General features: G+C 40.8%; 1 protein-coding gene across 4 annotated transcripts in view; it reads right to left on the reverse strand.

The window, feature by feature from the left end:
• Window positions 1–17,404, reverse strand: part of ARHGAP24 (Rho GTPase activating protein 24) — a 211,085-nt gene that overhangs the window by 33,693 nt on the left and 159,988 nt on the right. For 2 of the 4 annotated variants that reach the window (XM_061992535.1, XM_061992536.1), the window contains one exon: window positions 6,558–6,680. In XM_061992535.1, the coding sequence (XP_061848519.1) occupies window positions 6,558–6,680 (123 nt within the window). Of the gene's footprint in view, window positions 1–1,985; window positions 2,098–5,773; window positions 5,848–6,557; window positions 6,681–17,404 lie in introns of those variants that run through there. The other 2 variants (XM_061992538.1, XM_061992537.1) reach the window with 2 other exon arrangements.

A 17,404-nucleotide genomic window follows, 5' to 3' on the forward strand; every position in this document is an offset into this window, starting at 1 on the left:
AAATTGGATTTTAAAGATGCTTGGTTCTTTCTGTGTTCAGATGCTGCTGCCTAAGCCCTAACTTTTATGACATGGTCTCCAAACAGCTCTGACAGTTTTTCATTACCTACCACAACACATCTTTGGTCTGGGTTTCCTGGAAGGAAACATCTTGTATCTAACATCTATGTACATCTTGTATCATCGGTGAGGATGACAAAGTGTCTCTGCCTAAACATGACTTCTGTGTAGTCCTTCCAATGACTAGGCAAAAGTTTTGCCTGCTAATTTTATTTTCTGTATGTTGTACAGCTTGGAACTAACTGATCTGTTTTATGGAAGTATGGACTACAATCTGCAAATGAAGTTATAAGAATTCAGCATGCCAAATGATAAGACTCCTGTTCTTTCTTTCAGGCTTTAGTTAGCCTAATTTGTCTGTTCAACCATAGTAAAGGTCCAGTTAACCTTCCTGTTGACCAGTGGGACATGGTTAAACACATACACACAAAGCATTTTGCAGCTCTCATCTCAGGGCACTGTGACAATGCTCTTGACAGAAAACGTGTATAACAAAGCAATTGAAACAAATGATATATAGAGGAAAGCAAATTAGCAACATGCCCTCCATCATTCTGTCCTATGTCCCAAGCACTGCAGCTTCACTTTGAGTTTTAGACATGAAGAGTTTCCATGTCAGAATATATAGAGAAAGAATCAACAATTGAAGCTCTTGGAGCACCTAAGCCCACACTCCCAGGCACAAAGGCAGCTGTCTGCAAAATTACCAGTTTATCTTTTATTCAACTTCCAAATATTTCTCGAATAATTAAGTGTATAAACAAGGCATATATAGGTCTAATTCACACCAACACCTTGAAATCCGCATTTATACAGACACATCTATGCCCTCCTCGCCAGTCTCAAGAACGATTGCACTCCAGCAACCATGGAAAACGCTGGCCACAGGGACTAGGGCAGGGGGTGTGCATGTGTGGTGTGTGTGTGAATACAGGGAGCAAATAGGTATCAGTGCTATCTCAGTTGCAGGCAACAGTTGATCTCTGCTGTAGTTCTGCAGTGAGTCCCTCACTGGTTGCAGTCTCTCATTTCAAGGCATTGCCTCTGACTGCACACACAACTCTCAAAAGCAATGCCGCCACTACATCACTGCTGAGCAAACAGCAGCATGGTCTTGCAAAAGCACAAATGCCAGAATGGAAGAACAGTTTAGGGAGGAGCAGGAGATAAAGATGATCATATTTGTGTAAGTCCCATTTAAAATAATTTCTCACACTTCAGAATATCTTGTCACTTGGATTTCTCTGTCCTGCATACTTTTTAAGGCAGCACCAATATTCTCCTCTCCCCACCCATGCCAAGTACCATGGCACCTTATCATATCACTTTCTCAGACATGTGCTTCCATTCCAGTACTTCCAGCTAACATATTTTGAAAGCCAGCCTCCTCTTTGCCCTTCTCCCCCCAACTACGGCCTCTGCTTCCACAGAAGTATGTCCAATGCAGAAGAAAACTGGCTTTAAACATCTCTATGCAGTAGATGGAAAGGAAAATGCAGGCTGCAGGGCAGCAGGATGAAGTAGCAATGCAGCATTTGCAACAGAACACTGCATTGTACACCAGAAATCCCCCTCCTCCCACACAGACAAAATGCAAACCCAGACTCTTTTCCCTGATTTTATGCCAGACAAATAGGTGTCTCAGAGCATCACAGGTCTGATTCCCCCACTGCTCCCACTGATTTTTGCTCAAAGGCATGGTGATAAGCCTATCTCAAGCCACCTCAGTCAGGCAGCCCATTTATGGACTATTATGTAGAGGAGCTGAACAGAGGTAAATAAATCATTTGTGGAATGCTGGGATTTGCATTGTTTAATGCCTTTGTTTTGGTATTCTCATCTGCCCCTGCACACATAGTCCCCTTGACTTCTCAGAAACCATGGCTTCACTAGCAAAGCAGAACACAGTGACAGAATGGACCTACCTTTACGGAAACTAAAACACCGCTTAATTCTCCTATAAGTAGTTCTAGGAATGAAAGGTGTTGCTGCTAAGGCACCTGGGCTGCAGACTCCAGTATTTCTGTCTTCAGGCATCATACAAGCCAGAGTCTCCACGTCCCTCCAAAGCTTTCCTTTACCAGCTGCATCCAGACAAAATACCACAACCTCTCATCTTTAATGACTGCCAAGGAGTTTTTATAATAGTTTCTTTTCCTCTGGAGCTAGGAGATTTTTGGTCTTCTAGATCTTTGGTAGCACTTGAAGTGATTTTTAATGTTCAGTTTTGTTTTGGGGAACAATTTCCTTTTGCCCCTCTGTTTCCTTTTGTTTCTTTTATTTCCTGTGGCAAGACAACTGTCTGTTATGCAATTTCACAATAAAAGAGTTTCAGCAAAAAGATGTATCTTCCATTTAAACAGAAGCGCCTGCACAGGTGGAGGGGAGAAAGACCTCTTCCTCACAGCTGGAACAGGGAGTCGAGGAGAAGAGACTCCAGTTCCACAGGAAAAGGTCAGTGCTTCATGGTGTGTGAGGGAAAAGAGAAGAACAATACCAAAAAGGCCACTGAAGAATCCTCCGCGATACTGTACTCCTTTATCTCTGCAACTGAGAAGCAAAAAGAGCAGTCCCTCCGCCGGAAAGGCTCTCTCTACAATCGATTCCTTTCAAAAGACCTTTTAGACACCCAGCTCCCTGCCCGATATTCTCGTGGGCTTCTTGCTTGTTTTATTGCCTTCAAACTAGCAGAAGCTCTCAAGGGAGAGGTGCGTCAGATGCGGCAGCACCGCGTCTTTGCCGACAGGATGCCGAGGAGCTGACAAGGAATACGCACTTCCAGGCGGGGCTGCTCTGCGGGCTCGGTGGCTCCTGGCTGCGGCTGCCGCCGGCCTCAGCCCCTCACCTGCGGCAGGTGCGGGGAAACAACGCAGATGCGGAAGCTACCGCAACGCAGATCTGTCCACTCCTCTAGGCAACTTGGAGTTGACTTCAGGCGGCTGTCGTGTGCAGCAGCCTCAAAAGCAAGCAGGCTGTGCCTGACTCCCGCAGGAGGTGCCAGACCCTACGCTGCTACCCCTTCGAAAACGCTCATGGCTCCTTGTTGCCTCCTCCCTCTCCCTTAATTGCAAGCTCTGCAATTAAAGCTCGGGCCTTTCCCTCCTGTAAAAAAATTGCCTTTTTAATCTAATCAAGAAAGGAATTTCATGTGCAAACAGGCGTTACATGCCCTGGCTCATTTACATCTCTTTTCCCTTTCAGAATTTTTTCCACAGTCACCTTACTCTTTTTGGTGCAAAAATCAAGCTGTTTCTGATCCCCTTAGCAGATTCTCACCTCTCCCCTCCCACCTTCTCTTGCTAGCACAGGTTAACAAATAACAATTTAATGATATAGTTAATCATTTACAGAGCAACTTGTTCTGGTACCAGGAGTCCTTTCCCACTGCCAAACAAACTTTAAACACTAGTGGTTCACCAAGGTTGCACGTGCATACATACAGACAGCTTGATTACAATGCTTAAAAAACCCCAGAAAATTCAATTACAGTACTCAAAGTGGCACTTGACTTGTATGACACCAGACTACTGTAGTTTATCATCTAGTATTGAAATTTAGGGAGCTGATACAAAAGTGGTGATTTGACTAATTAGCTAAAATTACTAAATAAACTAAAATTGTGTTGGAATTCATCTCTTGTTACTGGCTAGTCATCATCACGCAAATGCAGCTTTTCTATATATCTTGTTTACAGCTAACATGACAGATAAAAAAAGATTACTAACTTCAGTGATACCAGCTCAAAAAGCAGACTCTTATGCAACTTAAGCCAGAAGTACCCTTTAGAATGGTTAGGTGGTTGCAGCATCTGTAGCAACATCCATATAGCAAGGGATAATAAAGATATGAGTGTATCCAGCCACACATAACTACAGAACACTAAATAGGGCTTGTTAAGATAGCCTCAGGTTATCAACTTAAGTAATGAGTAGTTAATAAAACGGGAGACATGCTAGAGCACAGTTCTTGGTGACATCCCACAATACTGCTTTGCCTGGTTATCATGGTTCAAGTTTCTCTGTGAACACTAAACCCAAAATCATGCTCCATCTATTTGCACATTTTCCATGGAGTTAACTGTTAACTTACCAATAGAAATAAACCTGGGATAGTGTATTTCCTCAAGAAATCCAACAGGAAAAACAAAAAGAGCATGCTTAGAAGTGTTTTAACTACAAATGAATTGAAACAGTAATTTTAGAAATGCATCCATCTCATTTCATGCAAATCAGCATGCAAAATCTGCAGTAAGGTGCTCCTCTCTGTAATTGGTATTAAACATCCCTACCATAATGGTGGCTGGAAGGATTCCCAGCCACAAGCCAGAAATAGCTCTTGCCCTATAAAAGCAAATGAGAGGCTAGCGAAGAAAGCATAGGGTCAGGACTTAAGAGATTTGGTTTCTATTCATAGCTCTGTGCATGGACTTGGACTAGAAACAGAGTTTCACCTAATCTAGGCTCCTTGCCTGTAAAATGTAGGCATTGATCCATTTGTGAAAGAACTACAAAGTTGCCCTTCCTCATTATTTGTCACGGAGAGATATCGTGGTGCTGGAAGCCAAAGGCAAAAAACCCACAAGGATACTCTATGAAACAGTTCTGTTACGCACCCTAAATTTATTATTGTTGCCACAGTAGCTTATATTGCTGCTGGACTAGAGTAAGAGGACCTTGAGGAGCTCAACACAAAGCCTGCTTTACATAGTGGAAATTGAGGACTGATAATGTTTGTGCTGTAAATAAACAAGCAGATTTGTTGCCTACCCTGATTGCAGAAGATTCTGCTCCTCCCACCTCACTTCTCTGTAGAAGATCATGCCTTTTAAGACAAACATTTCACTTTGCAGGTTTTGAGGTTTGCTCTTTTTTTGTTTTGTTTTGTATTTTAAGCATTCTTCTATAAGACTTACATGTCCAGATCCAGGAATAGGTCAGCTTAATAACATACTGAGCCAGATCCCAGGGAGATGACTGTTTTAGCACCATCTTTCCAGGGGATATTTCCCCAGCTGGAGCCAAAGAGAAGACAGTCATATTTGAAGAGGTGAAAGGCAGGCCCCAGCTGACCAAGTCCTTCAGGACAGCCCACCAGCATGGCCAAAGCCTTCTCCTAGGAACTATGTCGCCTGAATAACGCACAAAGGAAGATGGACGTCTTACAAGAAAATATGTGTTTAAAATGGTAGTTTTCTTCAGCCCCTCCCATCCTTTCTCCCATGGTCTACCTGGCAGTTGAGAAAAAGACATCTGCAGTTGGTAGTTTTCAGTGATAATTGCACTTCTTGGACATGAAACAGTACAGGCAATCCTGCCTGACTCACTTTTCCAGCAACCCTCAGACAAGACCAAAAAGTGTCTGATGCAATATGAGTGCTCTTTCACACTGGAAAAATATTTCTGACTCCAAACTTGAAGATTTGAGAGTTCCAAGGTATAGATTGATTAATATAATGACACTTTGCACAAGTATATCAATCATTCTCATGTTATAATATAGAGAAATACATAAAATGCAGGTGTCAGGAGGATGCAGCCAGGCTGTTCTCAATGATGTCCAATGATGGGACAAGGGGCAATGGGTACAAGCTGGAACACAAGAGGTTCCAAAGAAATTAAAGGAAGAATATCTTCACTGTGAGGGTGACAGTGCACTGGAACAAAGTGCCCAGATGGGTTGTGGAGTCTCCTCTCTGGGGACATTCAAAACCCACCTGGTTGAGTTCCTGTGTGACCTACTCTAGGTGGTCCTGCTCTGGTGGGGGGGTTGGATGATGATCTTTTGAGGTCCTTTCCAGCCCTTGAGATTCTATGAAGTGCCTCCAGCCCTTGAGATTCTGTGATTCTGTGATTATCAGCAGAATAATAATGATGAAAATTATTACAATAATTTGCAGCCCATTCAACATAAGAGAGCTTTTCAAAACAACAATTAGATATCCAACAATAAATTTTGATCCAGCATTACTGAAATTATTTGGTATTCCAATGAAAAGAAAAAGAATCTATCTTATACTGCTAGTATTCTGAGGCTTTACATAACATTATTACTTGTCTTAGCTGTCACTTGCAGGAGAATCACTGACAACTTTTTGTTAATAGGCATTTATGAAACACATAAACTGTCTTTCAGCTGGCAACTAAAGGACTTATCCTGCTTCTCCCTGTGGGAAAGCTGATTTCATAGAAGATCAAACTTCTGTGAAGACTTCTCCCTATCTTGGTAATGAACTATTATGTGCTATACTCATCAAGGAAAGTAATTCCAGACAGTTTAAAGCCTTTTAGCTGAGCACTCTGCATGGGAACATATCCAATAGCTACACTGCATGCTGTTTTGTTGAAAACAACGAGTTTACTCCATATTTTTGAAACATCAAGATGATTCTTCTCCTCCACTTCAAAACTCTGTCTGTGATCAAGAGATGACTGAAGAGCCCTTTATGTCTTTGGCTATATATGAGCGTTGCATGTTCCTCTACTCCCTTACTGACTCACCTCCTCCAAATGGTCCCCATATAACCCTTCGAATGGATTTCACCCAATCCTCCATGTCATTCTGCATGCTTGCCATAAGAAGGTATGTTTCATGATTAGCTGTCATCCGCTCTCGGTCTCCTCCTGCAAGAGAAGATAATTACACTTAGAAACTCTTCTGCTTTCCTGCTCAGCAAAATTCCTGCCAGGCTGACTGCTGAGAGCACTAACACTGACTCCATAGCAAGCAGACATGAATACTATGCAGTGCAGTGTTTGTCAGACGTGGCATGAAAAGAAGGTCCTGTAAGTACATTTCCCATCAGACAGTGAGCAGCTGTCATGCTTCCAGAAGGAAATGAGAGGATAAATGTCTTCAGCAAACAGAATCAGCCCCATGCTGTTCCAAGAGCTACCAATGCCTGTATTAATCTGTAACTTGATATATGCACTGGAAATTTTGAAGCAGTTATTGTACTATGATGAAGAGAATAAATGCAGAGTGGGATAAGCGTGCTTTGAATAAGTGAGGATTATTCCATTTTTACTTTCAGGAACACAATGTGTCACATCCATGGCAACAATATTTGATACACTTAAGTGTTGCTGTGAATCTCTAAGGAGAAGGCAGCCAACACTATAACCTTGGACAGGTCTGATGAGGATTAGATTAAGAGGGAACACGCTGCCCTGTTATCCTTTAAATAGAGGATGGGTCAACACTAAGAGGGTCAAAACCAGAACTTGGCTTGCCACAGCTCTAGGTTTTCATACTTGTAGTACTGCTTCACCTCCACCCTAATGGGTACTATGTTCATGAAAGAGCACATGGGGACCCAAATCACCTTTCTACCACTGCATGAGGAGTAAACCCTTCCAGAAAGGTGGTGTCAGATATTTTAAAGCCCTTTCATTGAGCCAAGGGCACATATGTACACTTCATACACAGACATGATATGCCTAGAAATCCCATGAGTTCTATGTTTATCTCTTTCCAGGTTCTTTCATCCCTACTGTTGATTCTAGCAATATCTAAAGTAAACAACTCTACTCACTATAGCAGGAAGACTGCACCTGGAATGTCTTCTGAAGAGTACCATGATCTATGCTGGACATTGGAACAGGTAGTTTTCTAAAGAGAAACTTCTTAAGGGTTAGAAAATCTAACCACAACTTCCTGGCACAACTGTTCTGGATGAATCTACTATACACACATAGTATCCACACTATCCACACAACTGTAAAAGGGACTTAATTAAAACCTGGCAAACACAAAGTCAGATTTTCTCAGATAAGGGTAGATTCTGCTGAAGACTTGTTCTTAAGGTTTTCATCATTATTCAAAAATTAAATCTGAACTTGGAGGCAGAGAGATTCTCTGCTTTTCTACAGCCAAAACACAACCATTCATATATCATATGTTCATCCAAAAGGCATTCAAAGAAGTAATGCAACAACCTGAAGCAATTTAGACTATACCACTCTTTCAAAGTCTGAAGAACACAATTTTTTTTTTCTAAAACATTGTTCTTAGTTTTTCTAAGACGTAAGGTAGGGATGAACCTATCTTAACTGCCAACACTAGAGAAATAGGGAATTATTTCAGTGACTAACTGTATTGGTTTTGTGTGGTTTTTGGTAGCTGAGGGGGGAGTAACAAGGATGACTACTACAAGAAGCTGCTCAAAGCTTCCCCAGCTCCAAGAGGAACTCACCTTTGGCCAAGATCAAGCCAATCAGTGGTGGTAGTGTCTCTGCAATGACATAAAAAACTTACATTGCAGTGAGGAGTGGGATCAGAGAGAAACCACTGTGCAGAACCCAAGATCAGTGAGGGAAGAGAGGAGGACGTGTGAGGGAAGACAGGAGGACATGTGCTGAATCACAGATTCCCCTGCATCCATTGGTGAGGCAGCAACTGTCTCTCTGCAACACAGGGAGGGCAACAATGGAGCCAAGATCTGCCAGCAGCTCATGGAGGACCTTATGCCAGAGCAGATGGCTGCTCCCAAAGAAGGCTGTGACTCTGTGGGAAGTTCAACCTGGAACAGTTTGTTCCTGAAGGACTACAGCCAGCAGAAGGAACCCATGCTGGAGCAGTTTGTGAAGAACTGCAGCCCATGGAGAGAACTCAAGTCAGAAAAGTTTGTGGAAGACTGTCTCACATGGGAGGGACCCCACACTGGACCAGGCAAAGAGTGTGAGGACTCTTGCCCTCTGAGGAGGAAGGAGCAACAGCAATGTGCAACAAACTGACGGCAATCTCATTCCTTCTTCCCCTGTGTCACTGCAGGAGAGGAGACAGAGAAACCGAGTGCAAAGTTGAGCATGGGAAGAAGGGAAAGGTGGGGCGAAGGTAGTTTTAAGTTTTTATTGTGTTATTTCCTTATCTTATTCCAACATGATAACAGATAAAAGCAATTTTGTTTTCTTCCCAGAGCCCAGGTTGGTCATGGAACCTCCTTCTCTGGAGGTTTTCAAAACCTGCCTGGACACGTTCCTGTGTGACCTGATCTAGATAGACCTGTTTTAGCAGAGGAGTTAGACTAGATGATCTCTAAATGTCCCTTCCAACCCCTACCATTCTGTGATTCTGTGAGTCTATTTTGCCCACAACTATAACTGGTGAGTAATCCCTACCTCTCCTTGTCTCGACCCGGAGCCTTTTGTTATATTTTCTCTTCCCATCTCACAGCAGAAGAAGAGGGAGTAGCTGTGTGATGTTTTGTTGCCAGCTGGGCTTAAATCACAACCTTAGCATAAAGAACTGGTACAATGAGTCTTCTATTTTCCATCATTTTTGCCTTCCAAGAAGCAGAGTATGGGGTCTGGAAAGCCTTGGCATCCCAAATGATAGAACCTCACATCAACCCTGCTCAGCAGAAAGTGTGTAGTAAGACCCTGAAAATTTAATCTTCATCTCTACTTCTTACATAGCCATTGGGACCAGAATGAGGACAGATCTCTCACTCAAGCACAAAGAGTAGACATTATAATGTCTATAGTCTACTTAAACTGGATATTTTATATGTCTTCTAGAGTTGTCATCCTGAAAAGACCCAAAAATATAGATGCAAACAGAAAGCCTCGATTGTCACAGCTATTAAAGATAATAGTAATAAACACAGAATAGAGAAAAATTATGCCACACAGTTGCATCTTTTTTTGTGGTTGATAGAAATGGGGAAAAAAAATATTTATACTATCATATTGTACTGTAGCTTCTTTCTTTCTTTTTTTTTTTTTTAAAAAAAAAAATAGGTATCATAAAAAAAAGAACAAAAAGATGCATTCACAAAAAAACAAGTATCAGATCCAGGAATAAAACAAGAAGTGAACTGATTTTCTTGCTAAAGAAACAATAAAAAATATGATAGTCATGGGCAAATGATGGTCTTCCTCTCAAGTGTCCATGAGATTGATCCATATTCACCTAGTTGATAGCTCACCTAGTTAAATCTGGCAGATTATGTGAGATCTACTTAGTCATCAGGTGATAACAAATTGAAGGGTATTCTCCAGGAAAGCTGCATTCATCCCAGAAGTCTAGACAGTTCTTTTACAGTGTGGATTCCAGAGTGGTATTCTAAACAACTAACTCAACAACTAACTCAGATAAACACCCACACAATTATTCTGTGTTTATTTTTGCAGAGAATGAAAACATAATGTTTGCTTACATTGGGGTTTTTTTTGTATGAGAAAGTTTTCCTAATAAAAATGAGGGTCACCATTTTAGAGCAATCTACTTTGTAATTCCACTCATTTCTTTCATGCCACAATATTAGATCTTGCAGAATTCTTCTACTTGTGCATTAATTTAGTTATTATTCAAGAACTGAAGACTCATTAGAAGAAATTAGGGGATACAATAGCACATATCAGACTTGTGGTTTACTGCAAGCGTTAGCTTTTAGTGTGACTATATTTGAAACAGAAAATTAAGAAGATTGGGAGGCAGACGAGAAGAAAATCCCAAGATTCAGGAAAGGCCATCTCATGTAAGTAATATCAGATAAACAGAAATAGAATTAGAAAGACTTTTCTGAATTTTCTGGGAGTCTATGGGATACTTCTGAACAATGCTGTTTAGAATCTCCACACCACACTTTTTTCCTTATAATATTATTGTTATGGTTATAACAAAGGACTAGTAGATGACAGTCTCCAAAAATCAGACATCTACTCACACCACAGATACTAGCATTAAGTACATCAACTTGAAAACCATGCTCAGTATGAGACCCTTAACAGATGTGAACACATTCTTATTCCTTTCCTGTGGGCATCTAAATCTTAGTGTATTTTATCTGTATTGCTGTAGAGTTCCAGATGATGCCTTCTCAAATCCGCTTTCCTGCATTTTCAGTCCAAGAAATATCTAACCCTGTGTGTTTTTGTCTGCTGAAAATAGCCAGCTTGAGGGTCTGGGATATGAACTCTGCTTTTTTTGTTCGCTTGCTTATTTGTTATTTTCATCTTTTCCCCTTGTTACTTTGCAGGTACCACAGGACCTGGAAGGAGCAGAAACCAGTCTACCTGGCCAAAGAAGCTGACTCTGATATATTTAAGATGAAAAGCTGCTGTTTACACAACTAATTTATTTCACCCTCTGGCAACAGCCCAAAGTATTTGGTTCTGTACTGTTTCTCAAAACTATAATTTAACATCACATATTTTTATTCCTTAACCAATGCCTTAACCAATTCCTAATCTGTTTTGTTTTCTTGTCAGCATCATAAATGAGATCTTGTTTATTGAAGAAATCTATCCATACCATCCATTTGGAGTGAAAACAGCGTAACATCACAAAACCATGATGTATCTTCCACTTTGAACAGGTCAGATTTTCCCCTCCTGCCCTCTTTGGCACCAGCAATGACTTGCATGTCCCCAAATGTTCCTTTCTGCTTCCCTGGGGGCTCAGTAACCAGTATAGAGACAGTAACTGTGCTTCCTGATGGAGACAGCCTGGGACCCCTCAGCCCCATGTAGGGTGCCACAGCTTCGTGCACAGAGTGTTGCTTTGATACAAGTGAGGGATTCTAAAAACTCTTGTCAGCAACCAGAAAAAAAAAAAAAAAACCAAAACCAAAAACAAACTAAAACAAAACACAATTAAAAACCAGAGCAGCCAATTCCTGCAGGGATCCACTCCACAGGGGAAAAGAAAGGGAAGAGCCTGTGCTTGCTCGTGCAGTACAAGAGCACATGCTCAGAAAAGCATGAAGAGGCAGTGACTGAATTTAAGAGTGATTGTTTCCTGAAATACCAGGCTCAATAGCTCTCCTGCTTTTTATTATCTAGCAATTATATAAATGCAGATGCACAGACATTTTGCATTGTAGCACTAGCATTCTCAAGAATGGAATGCAAAGGGATTAAATTCATATCATCTGTTTAAAAGATAGTTTTCTCCCAGGAGGAATACAAAAAAAAAGGATTAATCTGATTTTTCTTATTTGAGAGTGTTATGGCCAACCTCAAAAGAATATTTATGTTCCAACAAAAGAAAATCTGTGGGCTATTTTCAAAGTGAAATAGTTCCTTATCTCCTACTGCATTGCTCTCAGCCACAGTTTTTGAAATCCTTGCTCTCAGTTTTGGAAGGGAAAGATAGTGAAAGACAGACTGACATTACAACAGAACTCACTGAGTTTTCTTTAGAAACATCCTCCTGTTTGAATGCTTCTCATTTGTTTCTGAAACTTTTAATTTCCCTGGAAAATGCTAAACCAGAAAATTTTTAATCTTCTAATGTTAAAGATGAATACACTAAAGGCACCTCCACATGGTATTCAGAAAGGAACTCCTGGCTACTTAGGATCTTACAAAAAAAATCGATATACTTATGAAAAAATTTAACAGCTAATATTTAAACATTAATTTCTGAAAATCTTGCCTAAGGAGTCCTTTGTTTACTTTCCACTGCACCCTGTTTTCACTTTTTTTTTTTTTTTTTTTTTTTAGATTGTCTTTCAAATCATTCTCACTGCCCTAAGCTCTGGAACTCTTCCAGAAACTATTGTCCATCATCACATTTCTGCATGTGTGCACTGAACATCATTATCTCTCGCCCCCAGTTCCTATTTCATCTGATGTCCTATGGATGCACAAGCCTTTAAGGTAGAAGAGCTAATCTTTGTATAACTAATATTCCATATAAATTTTTCACAACTCAGAAACATATTTATTTGTGTTTCTCATAAATCTTCCAAGTGTAGTCTGATGTAGAAGTAAGTGCTATTCCAGTGTAAAATGAAGCAGGTGTGCTCTTCCCCATTCAGATGTATGATAAGACTATGTAATTTATAGTTCCTGATCAGGACTGCAATTAGTACTTCTTCCTGAACCAATAATTATGATGTATTTCATGACTCTTTCACCACACTCTACATTCTTAAGTTTTCCCCTATGCTGCAAATGAACTGCACATTAAGTGACTTGTTTGATCTGTTTCTCTGGAAAAACCCACCTACATTTCCTTCATCAACTTTCATTTTACAGCACTTGTATTCAGACTTCTTAATCTTACGCAGAAATCATCTCGTCAAGTTGTAGAGGACTAGAACATCAGAGACTAAGATGAACAACCTCATTCTCCTTTTTTTTTCCCTAATAAAACTCCTTATTCAAGAACTAAACAGAAGTTATGATTACCCAACTGCAATATTAACACTAACCACTCCTGCTTTAGGCATAGAAGTCTGACTTGACATACTTAGAAACTACTAAAAGAGAGTTTGAGTCCATACTTGTCTGTCTTCCATACACTGGCACCTGCAGGCTCTATCTGTCCTCCGGTGTGTCAAAAATCTTTGTCATAGCTGTTAACTCTTATAATCACATGTGACTTTCATAGAATGTAAGAATCCTTCTGCTGGCCACTATCTGTGCTCATGAGCCCTGCACATTGAGTCTGATGATAGCTAAATGTAGTAGGTGTCTTCAAGGACAATTTGGATATTTTCATTAAGGTGATACCGGACAATTTGCCCTTCAAACTGCCCTCAAACTGTTAGACTAGTTTGAGCACTAAAGCGGTTTATGTTTGTTCTGGTTTAGCAAGGAGCAGCTTTTGGCTCAGTAACAGGGGGAGTGGGTTGCAGTGAAGACCCAGTAAAGAGTTTGCGGACTCTCCCCCGCCTCCTGGGTTCAGACCCACCTCCGGCCCGGCTGGGCCAATCTGGCGCCTCTACCATCACTATTTAGGGGACGGGAATTTGGAACGCGAGTCAGGAGGTGTATGAGTGATACAAGATGGAGGCGACCACCCGGACCCTTCAGCCAGAGAAGGAGGAAGGAAGCAGAAGCAATAGACCAGAGACTCCTCTGCAAGCCGTGGCGAGAATGCAAGCTGTGCCCCTGCAACCTATGGAGATCCATGGCAGGACCGAGAGTTACCAGCAGCTCCATGTGAGTGAGCCTGGATGGGCGAGGGACTGTGTGGGGAGACGGCCATGGCCCAGGCTGTGTTGGAGAGCCTGTATGCCACAGAGCAGCCCCACACGAGAGGCAGAGAGGAGCTGCAGCCTTTGGAATAAGTGCGCGTCGGAGCAGCCCGTGCAGGTCTGCCATGCGTGTGAGTTACCCCACAGACTCGCAGGGAGGACTGGTGTGGAGCTCACCCGTCCTGAGGAGGGACAAACGGCAGAAGCTATCGGGAACAGACTAACTGAAACCCCCACTGCCTGCCCCCCCGAACTGTTCAGGAGGGGACAGGGTAAAAACACCGGGATCAGGGCTCTGAGCCCGGGAAGAGGGGAGGTGTGGCAAGAAGGTGTTCTTAAAAAGGCTGGTTGGACTCTTCATTGATGTATTACTCTGTGTTGTTTCATTTTGGTTATGTTTTGGGGTTTTGGAGTATGTTTTAGTTTACGTTGCATTAAATTTTCTCTGTTTTCTTCCCCAAACCGAGTGGCCTGGTCTGTTTTGTCCTGAACCTTAAGTGGCAATTAAGCTCTCCCTGCCCTTGAGCAATTCTCAGCCACTTCGGTACTCGAGGCTAATCGTGGTCTTTGTTCCCTGATGGGCCTAAACCATGACAATGTTCATTCCAGCTGGCCAGTGAAAAAATATAACTGCAAAAAGCTTGGTCAGAACAGAGGTTGAAATTTTCAAAGCAAAACAAAGGAGTTAAAATCTGGGGTGTAATTGTGTTTTAGTGAGATTTTAATGTCTTATTGGCTCAGGGATTCATTGAGAAACCTTCATGGCAAGTGAGGCTCTGGGTTGAAGGCTTAGTGACTGGCTGCATCTCATATGACCAATCTAAAGAACAGAGATCCATCTATTGAATTTTGCAACATTTTTGAACTGTGCATGCCGCTTGGCTAAGCAGTTAAGCATATGTTCTTACAGATGTGTTGGTGGAGACGAAGAAGGGGCAATGAGTATATCAGCTGAGGACTTATTTCTGATGATGCAAGTATAACATGGAGCATGCAGACAGGAACTACGGGGAGTGACTTTTGTTCTTTCTGCTGTTTTGTCTATAATTCTGAAAAAGCTTCTTTATTCTGCACATGCCTGGTATAGGTGCTGCTCTTCCTGACTGTGTAAAATGTTACCAAGTATTTACAGCACCCTCTTTGTTCAACTAGGATAAGAAGAACCTAAATTCAAGTCACTGCTGCCTTTTTTTCTTACCCCAAAACTAAGGTAGTCTGAAAAAACAAGCTCTTAAGGGTCATTCAAAAAATTATGTCAAAAAAGAACAACTCACACTGTATGATTAGCAGAGACAAATACTCTGTATTTACAGGAGCTTTGACATTATTTCTGAAGTGACTGTAACAGAATACATGCCATATCTTCTCGTCAGAAAAGACCTGCTTCATAGAAACTAGAAAGAACATTTTCTGACAATACTGATCATACTTTCAACTTCCATGGCATAGCTTGTCTAAAACATATCTATATCACAACTGAGTAGAGGTTCGTGAACTGAAGATGTGATATTGGACTTTGTGAAGCTGAAAAGCAAAGTGAATTGGAAGGAGAGAGCTTGAACTTTGTGTATAAAAGATAGCATCTCTATTTAATAGACATCATCAGAGCTGTCAGTGATGGAAATGCCAAGAGCCAAGGGAAATAGAAAATCAGCACTAGCAAGGTTGAACTGAGGAAGTTAAAGTCTCCTTGTATGCCAAGCAATCAAATCCTAAACCACTCCATTGGGGTTTTTTTCTTACACTGAGCTCACCAGATGCTAAATTGAATGTACAACCTGTCAACTCTTAACATTTAAATCAGATCCACAAAAGACTCTGTCTAGTTTAAAATGGAAGAGATTTGGGCAATTATGTATCTTAGCTTATTATTTTATGATTCCTGAGATTTTAGAATCTGTGTTTTGAAGATCATGATAAAATTGAGTGAAATTTGTTTCTAGGAAAAAAAGTCCAACAACTTAGCTAATAAATAAATACACTGTTGTTACTGTAGCATTTCTTAGCAACATATCATAAGACACAGTGAAAAATAAGCTGCAGCATTTCACCTACATTTGAAAATAAAGAACATTTGAGACATACCATTGACTCTATTATGGCAAACCAGATTTCTAAGATCATAAAGATGTTATGAGTAAGCTCCTATGTACTTCAAAAGTCTTAACAATATTAGGTGAAATAACATGTTGGCTGATTTCACACAAATATTTAGACAGATAAATCCATCTAGATGGCAGGATGTTACAAAATGAGTGTCTACCATAAGAATTTAACTCCTAACCATTTTCAAAGGGTGTTCCATAAAACTTAAAAGAATAACAGAGGGTTTTTAAAAAAAAAAAAAACCACAAAAAAACAAAAAAACAGAGCACTTAGCAGACCCAGTTCATTATTTTGAGTTCCATTGCATAGTTGCATTACCTATAAAGCCATGATGGCAGTTAATAGACTGGGATGAGGAAGATATACAAATTACTATTTCAATTCTTTTACCTCGGACTGTGCTGTTACATCTTCTGTTCTTGTTCGGTTCAGTGTTGCTCTGTCTTCTGAAAGGAGACACACATGCCCAGAAGATACACTTATATCACCCTGTGTGTTTTAAATGACTAATATCACCACCACTGAGAACTCTCAGTGTATTTTTTACTACCAAATCATATCAGGCACACTATTTAATTTTTCTGTTCACAAAGAATATTTTTTCCTAAAGTGGGGAATTAAGTAACTGCAAATGAGACAATAATGAAGATGCTGCTTTTTAAGCACTTCAGTACAAAAATCATTTACTGCTGCTAGTATCTGAGCTGATCCTTTGCATTAACAATCTTGAAGAGCAGTATTCTGCACTAAAGGTGTATTGGGTTTTCGGCATATTAGCTGCAGCTACATAAGGGCTGCACCTAATTTGTGTGAGATGACAAAAGGCTGTTGATGCAAGTACATTCCCTGGTGAGCATTGCGATCTGTCACAATTACCCCACTTGCAGACTGCATGGAAGACAGCAGAGCTTTTTCAACAGAAGAGTTGTTTTCAGGAAGCTTAGAACCAGTTGGTTTTGGATACCTGAAATTAGGCACAGGAAATATATTCATCATGTGTAACACGATGAATGCTCTGTACAGGCAGCTTTCTTCTGTGCTGTAGGGCTACAACTGCAGGACATCTGTTTCTATAAATCTAGTGGCTTGAACAATAAAAGCATAAAATCGGTGCCATATTTAAGCATTTTGTGTACTGCACAGCTACCAAATCTTTTACCTAACATAACAGGTTTTGCTTGAATATCTAAGAAAACAACCTGTGATGCTTGCTCAAAAGCAGTTATAACTGTGTTAGAAAGATGTCATTAATAAGGAAGAGAGAGATGTGAATTCAAACAATCGCTGTACGATATGAGCCCTATTTTTTTT

This window comes from Colius striatus, chromosome 3 (genome assembly GCF_028858725.1).
Source record: "Colius striatus isolate bColStr4 chromosome 3, bColStr4.1.hap1, whole genome shotgun sequence".
Classification (NCBI taxonomy): Eukaryota; Metazoa; Chordata; class Aves; order Coliiformes; family Coliidae; genus Colius; species Colius striatus.